The sequence below is a fragment of the Bos mutus genome, chromosome 9 (genome assembly GCF_027580195.1).
Source record: "Bos mutus isolate GX-2022 chromosome 9, NWIPB_WYAK_1.1, whole genome shotgun sequence".
In the NCBI taxonomy this organism is placed as follows: Eukaryota; Metazoa; Chordata; class Mammalia; order Artiodactyla; family Bovidae; genus Bos; species Bos mutus.
This window is the reverse complement of record NC_091625.1, coordinates 51,512,668-51,520,640: the sequence shown is the minus strand read 5'-3', so window position 1 is coordinate 51,520,640 and position 7,973 is coordinate 51,512,668. Positions and strand designations below refer to the sequence as shown.

The 7,973-nt window shown below is 34.9% G+C and overlaps 1 protein-coding gene across 1 annotated transcript; it reads right to left on the bottom strand.

Annotated features, from left to right (window-relative positions):
* Positions 1-3,425: 3,425 nt before the first annotated feature.
* LOC102273602 (large ribosomal subunit protein uL22-like) lies at positions 3,426-4,038 on the bottom strand. Its single transcript, XM_070377130.1, has one exon. The coding sequence runs from the start codon at positions 4,013-4,015 to the stop codon at positions 3,461-3,463; it is 555 nt and encodes a 184-aa protein (XP_070233231.1). The 5' UTR covers positions 4,016-4,038; the 3' UTR covers positions 3,426-3,460.
* Between the last annotated feature and the right edge of the window lie 3,935 nt (positions 4,039-7,973).

Below are 7,973 nucleotides of genomic sequence, written 5' to 3'. Positions count from 1 at the left end.
ATCACTGTTACTGAAAAAATTTTTAGTGTACAAAAGACCACACTTTGCTAGCAATTTCAACAAAATCTGATTTCTATCCATGCAACATTTTCCTATTATCTCTTTTGATATTTAGGATAAATGTGAATTAAAAACCAGGGAAACCACCCAGCCATACACTCCCTCAAATATGTAAAATAAAACCATCACAAAACTGAGACTTCAGCCATTTGCCTTATGAGAACACTTCCCAACAATGTGGAATTGTTTAAAACAAACAGACAAAGCAGAAAACATCAACAAGACAAAAACAAAAACTATTATTAGTGGATACTCAGGCAAAATGAAGCATGGTTTTATAAAATTAGGGATTAAGGTGAGATTTTTTTTTCATGTATGTTTATGCTTTTGAATTTCCGATCTTTTTGATATGGCATTTAAAAAAGCAGAACAGAAATGTGTTGATTTTTTTCATTCATTTTATTTATAGAAGCTTTATTTTGTCATATATCATTTAACCAGACAACAAGCCCACAAAATACAGTCAAAACTCTCAGGTTCACCAAAAGCCTCTGGAGAGCAAGGTAGGACACGCTTCTCCCAGGTTTCCCCATGCAAAGCAGACAAGTTGTCACCTCGCCTCATCTTCTTGGAGAGAGCTGCTCACTTAATTACTTATTTGCCCCCTGCCTGACCAGTGGAAGAATAACCTTTCTGGGGCATTCCTCCGCAGTTCTGTGTGATTTGATCTTTCTTTGGTGACCTGGGCCATGCCATCCCAATATGAGAAGCAGCAGCAAATTGAAGTCAGATACTTATTGGAATGAAACTCTCATTTTAAGAAGAAATTCAGATCTATTTAGCTTGACCTTGGAACTTGAATTAAATCTTTAGACACTCAACTTTCTCCAGGGAAGTGTGAGGTTTATATGAATTTGAGTGTATTAAAGCTAGTCTGGCTCTGATCTACGTACCAAGTTGGTTAATTTTTCATTTAAAGGACAAAGGGTTTCACTGGAACTAATTTAACTGACTTAATTTGTGATATTCACATGCCAGTTTATATTCTAAACCAGGAGAGGTTTTTTAAAACCATTAACATGTCATTAAAAAAACATAATACGTTCACTGATTGATGTTTTGGAGGCAGCCACAGTTGCCTATGGCTGGGGACTTCTGACACGGTTCATTTTTTGCCTTTGCTACTAACCAATTGTGTGACCCAGTATGAGGTGCTTCACCTTTCTCTGATTCACTCTCTGACTAATAAACTGAGGTTATAATAACTCCCTCTTCTATCTTTCTCAAAGGGGTATACTGAGAATTAACAAGTTAACAGTCCTTAAACACATCAAAATGATCAGTTAAAAGGCAATATATTACGACTTTCATGTTATGGAAATATATTCAAAATTCATTTTTTATTACCAGAAAATATTACTGCTCTGAGATTTAGCACATAAGTAAATATAAAAATTAATTAGCTTGTTTCGTACTTTATCTGCTAATGTATATGGATTTGTAAGGAACCCTGAATTAACAAAAACAAAAAAATCAAGTGCACGTGTGAACATTATATTTGCACTATTTCTTCCTAATTAATCTTTTCCATATTTTTTTTTACTGTTCAAAACTTAACGAGTGCCAGAAACTTCTCTTGATCAACCCTACTTCACTCCATCTCTCTTGCACTTTGTTACTCAAAATTCAATATTTACATTCATTTTATTCTATATGAGCTTTGTAAGAGTTTTAAAATGATTTCCTATATTGTTCTTTCCTCTTATCAACTTATATTATCTCTATGTCAGAGCCTGAGTACCTATTTCCTTAACTTTCCCACAGTACTGCCGTTACCAGATCACAATAACACTGCAAGAGAAATAGTGTTAGCTAATTACACACCAACAGGGCTGGAGTTGGAATTTGATAAGTGGTTCCTTCCTCATCTTATTTTTTACCTATTTTTATTAAAAATCAGGGATTACATCATATATATAAAGCAAATAGACACTTGTCTTGAAGATACTTACAAATTCACATGTGATTTTGTTACACATAAATGATGTAAATTTTTACACAATCTTGTTTGTCATTGTATTGTCAATAAAATAACCCCAAAATGGTAATTACATTACCAATTGAAAATTATAGTAATATTTATCAAAATAAATCTGGATGCTTTTAAAACAATGAAATAGTTGGATACTGGAAAGAAAGGAAATTATAAGAGGAGGAAATTGTGACATTGGGTAGAGAATGGTAGAAGCACAATGATATTTTAATTTTCAAGGGATAAATTTGGTACCATCTAATCTTACATTTGATGTTACTTGTAGTAATGTTTCTGATTTTTTTGTTGAAAGTTTCAAATCTCACAGTTTTTAGAGACACAGTTTTTGCCTGCCTGATTCCTTAAGGAATCAGGAAGCAGTGTTTCTTTGGCTCCACCTAGCTTGGTCATCATTGGAGAAGGCAATGGCAACCCACTCCAGTGTTCTTACCTGGAATCCCAGGGATAGGGGATCCTGGTGGGCTGCTGTCTATGGGGTCTCACAGAGTCGGACACGACTGAAACTACTTAGCGGTAGCAATCTTACATAAGATAAATGATTAGTATTATTTTAAGTATCTATAATGTAAGTTCTCAAACATTCTTTTCAAATGGAAGGAAAAGTAGAAGACAAAACCTCTAATTAACGTACAAGTGTGATTGAAGGAGACATCTTATAGCACCTTCAGTTCAGTTCAGTCACACAGTCAAGTCCAACTCTTTGCAGACCCCATGGACAGCAGTATGCCAGGCTTCCCTGTCCATCACCAACTCCCGGAGTTTACTCAAACTCGTGTCCATCGAGTCAATGATGCCATCCAACCATCTCATCCCTCTGTTGTCTCCTTCTCCTGCCTTCAATCTTTCCCAGCATCAGGGTCTTCTCCAGAGTCATTTCTTTGCATCAGGTGGCCAAAGTATGGAAGTTTCAGCTTTATCATTAGTCCTTCCAATGAATATTCAAGACTGATTATCCTTTAGGATTAACTAGTTTTATTTCCTTGCAGTCCAAGGGACTCTGAAGAGTCTTCTCCGACTCTTCTCTCAGAAGAGAGAAAAGCTCTATAAAGAGCTTTCTTTATAGTCCAACTCTCGCATCCATCATGACTACTGTAAAAACCATAGCCTTGACTAGATGGACCTATGTTGGCAAAGTAATGTCTATGCTTTTTAATATGCTCTCTAGGTTGGTCATAGCTTTTCTTCCAAGGAGCAAGTGTCTTTTAATTTCGTGGCTGTAGTCACCATCTGCAGTGATTTTGGAGCCCAGGAAAATAAAATCTGTCACTGCTTCCATTGTTTCCCCACCTATTTGCCATGAAGTGATGGGACCTGATGCCATGATCTTAATTTTCTGAATGTTGAGTTTTAAGACAACTTTTTCTTTTTCTTTTTTTTACTTTTATTTGCATTTATTTTTTGCGGCATTTATTCCCGGGCCATAAGTTTTTGTTTCTTCAGTTTCTTCTGGGATATCTTTTTCTTCTGTGCAACCTCCTCTTCTGGTTTAGGAACAATCTGTTCCTTTTCAGTAAGGAGCATCTCAATGTGGCAGGGAGAGCTCATGTAGGGGTTGATCCGACCGTGAGCTCTGTAAGTCCTGCGCCGCATCTTGGGGGCTTTGTTCACTTGGATGTGCTCAATGACCAGAGAATCTACATCTAAGCCCTTAAGTTCAGCGTTACTCTCTGCATTTTTGAGCATGTGTAGTAACAATTCAGCACTCTTTTTGGGCCGCCGACCCTGCGTCCAGCCCTGCTGTTTGGCGTGTGCACACCTACCAGCTCCACCGTTGTAACGATGGAATGGCACACGTTGCTTCTTTAAAGTGACATCCTTCAGATACTTGGTGGCTTTTTGGATATGCATACCCTTTATGGCCTGGGCAGTTTCACGAGTGTTCTTAAAGTGAACACGAAGATTTGAACCTCTTGATTTGCATGATTTTGTGGGGTTTTCTGGGTCTAGTGAATAGTGCACCATTTTTAGGGGTCACCTCAGGCCGCTTACCGGAAAAGCTAAGACAACTTTTTCACTCTCCTCTTTCACTTTCATCAAGAGGCTCTTTAGTTCTCTTCATTTTCTGCCATAAGGCGCCTAGTACATCATGTAATTATTTTTTGCTTTTCCTTTTTAAAAAAAATTTATTGTGTGTGTGTTAGTTGCTTGCTGCTGCTGCTGCTAAGTCGCTTCAGTTGTGTCCAACTCTGTGTGACCCCATAGATGGCAGCCCACCAGGCTCCCCCGTCCCTGGGATTCTCCAGGCAAGAACACTGGAGTGGGTTGCCATTTCCTTCTCCAATGCATGAAAGTGAAAAAATAAAGTGAAGTCACTCAGTCGTGTCCGACTCCTAGTGACCCCATGGACTGCAGCCCACCAGGCTCCTCCGTCCATGGGATTTTCCAGGCAAGAGTACTGGAGTGGGGTGCCATTGCCTTCTCCGGTTAGTTGCTTAGTTGTGTCCAAATCTTTGTGACCCCATAGACTGTAGCCTGGCAGGCTCCTCTGTCCATGGAGTTCTCTAAGCCAGAATACTGAAGTGGGTTGCCATTCTCTTCTGAGCCAGGGATCTAACCCAGGTCTCCCACATTGCAGGCAGAAATTTTACCATCTGAGCCACCAGGAAAGCCCTATTTTAAGTTTATTGCCTTATTATAAAGATCAAAATAGAACAGAAAAATATTTCTATGGTTAAATAATAAGAGAAATGCCTGATGCTCTTTATTTTGTCAGCAGAATCCTTGGAGGATTTTTTGAGAGTTCGCTATTCAATTTTAAAAAAGAAAGGGAGCTCTCAGACCACAGCCCTGCTCTCAGTTTTCTGTATCCAGTTAGTATCATGAGTCTATCTTCCCTCAAGGTGAAGGGAACAGTCCCCAAGTCTGTAGCTCACGGCATGAGCTTGCTGTATAAAGTTTAAAATATACTTTTGTTCCATAAGCATCATAAATATCAGTACGGATAAGACAGAGATAAAATGTATCAGAGTATTATTCCAAAATAAAGGGGCAAGGGTCATGCTCCAATTCTTGCTAACTCATTTATTCTGAAATTCATTTACTTCATAAAATTTGGAAACTTATTTGCACAAAACTGGGCAAAGCAGTCTCATCTTTTTCTGTATTTGCAGTTATAACAAAATTGTTATTTCTAACATACATTTTCTCTGTTTTCCTGTCACTCCTAATTTTTTTTTTTCTGACTAGCTATTGATTGGTCAATTTTTTGTTTTTAAGAAGGCAAACTTTTTGACTTATTTTACAATGTAAACATTTTCTGCCATTTTTTAATCTCAGTTAATGATTACCTTATTTTTTAATTATTTCTTTCTAATTTCTAAATAATAATGTTCCATACTTTCTTATGAGAGTAGCTTTAGCCATGTCCTATAGGTTCTGTATAAAGTATATTCATGCAATTTTATTTTCTATATAGTCTCCAATTTAGTATGTACTTTGTTTTTATTTTATTTTTTTTACTTTTATTATATTTTGAAGAGATTTATATTTAAAATGTTCAAGTTATTGGGATTTTGCCTATGATTTTATTTTTAAATTCTAAATTTACTATACTGTAATCATGGAATGTAATCAATATTGTACTTTTTTAACTTGAAATATAATAGTGGTTAATTTACAATGTTGTGTTAGCTTCAAGTATATAGCACAGTGATTCACTTATAAATATGTATATAACAATCATGTGTATATATACATATATATTCTTTTTCAGATACTTTTCTATGATAGGCTATTAAAAAATATTGAATATAGTTCCTTGGGCCATATAGTAGGTTTTTCTTGGTTATCTATTTTATGTACAGTAATATGTACATGTTAAAACCTCCTAATTTATCCATTTTTATTGTGACTTTTCTCTATGGTCTGATATTTGTATATAGTCAACGGGCACTTGAAAACTGCCCCAATAAGTAATTTCAAGTACACAGTTAACCCTATTGCTAATGGTTTTCAGCAGATTCTGATAGTTATACTTATCTTTCATCTATTTGGCTTCCTAGACCATGAGATGTGTTCCCACAGTTTCTTATAATTCTGATGAATTTTGCCTTATACATTTTGATGCTCTGTCATTTGGCACATTTCTATTACAGTTGTTTTTTGTGAGTTATACCCTTATCATTACAAAGTTGGTCTTTTATAAATCATTTTAGAATTTGGATCTGGCTTTCTCTCCCCTCTTCCTCTTCTTTTTCCTCTTCTACTGCCTTAGGTCTTTGTCATTTCTTTTACTTCCCACCTATCTGAGATATTCTATTAGTCTGGTGTCTTATCACTGCATAAAAATGAATTATATTGTGCCATCCAGCAAGATGCTGTTTTTTTACATGTAAATGCATTCCATTTATATTTTACTATAACAGATGTTTTGTCTTAAGTTTATTATTTTATGTAATGATTTTTGTTGTAATAGTTTTTAAACCTCTCTTCCCCACTAACTTTTTAAGTATATACTAAGGATTTATTCCTGGACTGATTTTGGCACCTAGAGGAGTAGAAATAAAATAACTTGCTCAATGTTATTTTTGTTGAATGAATAATAAAAATTAATAGAATGCAATTCACTGGTTTAAATACCTTCAAGTATATAGCCTTACTCTAAATAAACTTACACCTTTTCCCAACACTCTTATATGAAGAAAATGAGTAGCCTTACTTTTTTTTTCCACCTCCTCTTCCTGACAATCTTTGATATTTGGTTAGGTATATTATTTTTAAAATATCAAAGTTTCCGTTTAGCTCTATACTCATATTTCACACCACAGATTCCTCATTCCCACATTCTTTATTTGATCTCTGGCTAGATATTTTCATAAAATAGTTATTTTCAAAAATGTCTCCATATTCTTTTAGGTTCTTGCAAGATTTGAGCATCTTTCTGTTGCTTTATGCATAGACCATAATTGAACTGGTCATAACATTTTGGCGCCAACTTTTTAAATAAGTTGTTTTCTCAGTGTGCTATAAACATTCAAATTTATTGTCTTTGGAAATTTAATGTGTCTGTGAACACTTTTGACCATAACTTTTATAGATTATTTAATACTTCTAGTTGTTCTCTCATAGGATGAATTTTTTTAATCTTTGCAGTTAAATAAAATTATTAAAATATATCTGAGTGTTGATTGTTTTAATAAAACACTCCCCCCAAAAAAATCTCATGTGATATTCAGATATCCCATATTCTATATTCTTTCTTTTCTTTAAGTTTTCTTCTATTACAACTTTGACTGTTATTTTTGTTCCACTTGCTTTGCTGTTTTCTTTAGAGTATGTATGCATGGGATATTCTTCAATTTTATCCGGTGTCTATAATGTTCATTTTTATTCTTTTTTCTCTCTGTTTTTTTTACATTCTGTCTTACATAATTTTTTTCAAGCCTGGACTGCATGACACTGTTTCAGTAGTATTTATCTTGCATCTTTATGTTTCATTTTGCAATTTTAATTTATGAAGTGGTTTTATTGTTTGACTCAATTTCCCTTCTGAGCTCTGTAGCTCATATATTATATTCTTCTAGTGTGTTATCATTGTATTTGCTTGGTCTAACGTCACATTTAAGACTTCTTAGTAATGATTTTCTCCTCAAATATATGAGAATAAAGACCTGTATTTGAGATTCTTATTTACTAGAATTATTCTTTTTCCTTTTATGCATTTCTTTGCCTGTACAGGTTTTATATTATTTTCCTTCTTTTGATATATGTATACAGGGTCATCTGTGAGGTTCTTTATGAGTATCTGTTCTGTGTGGAAGGGCTGTTCTATCCAGGCCTACTGTTCACTGAAGAATAATGTGAGATGAACAGGAAAAATGGAGTAAGTTGACCAGCAGCTACGCACACCTGGATGTGTGTTCATCCAGCAATTTATACTTACTTGTTTCCTCTCTAACTTTCTTGAAACCCAGTTTTAAGA

What these genes read in the sequence shown, in the direction of transcription:
- LOC102273602 (XM_070377130.1), bottom strand. Translation starts at nt 4,015, where the DNA reads ATGGTGCACTATTCACTAGACCCAGAAAACCCCACAAAATCATGCAAA.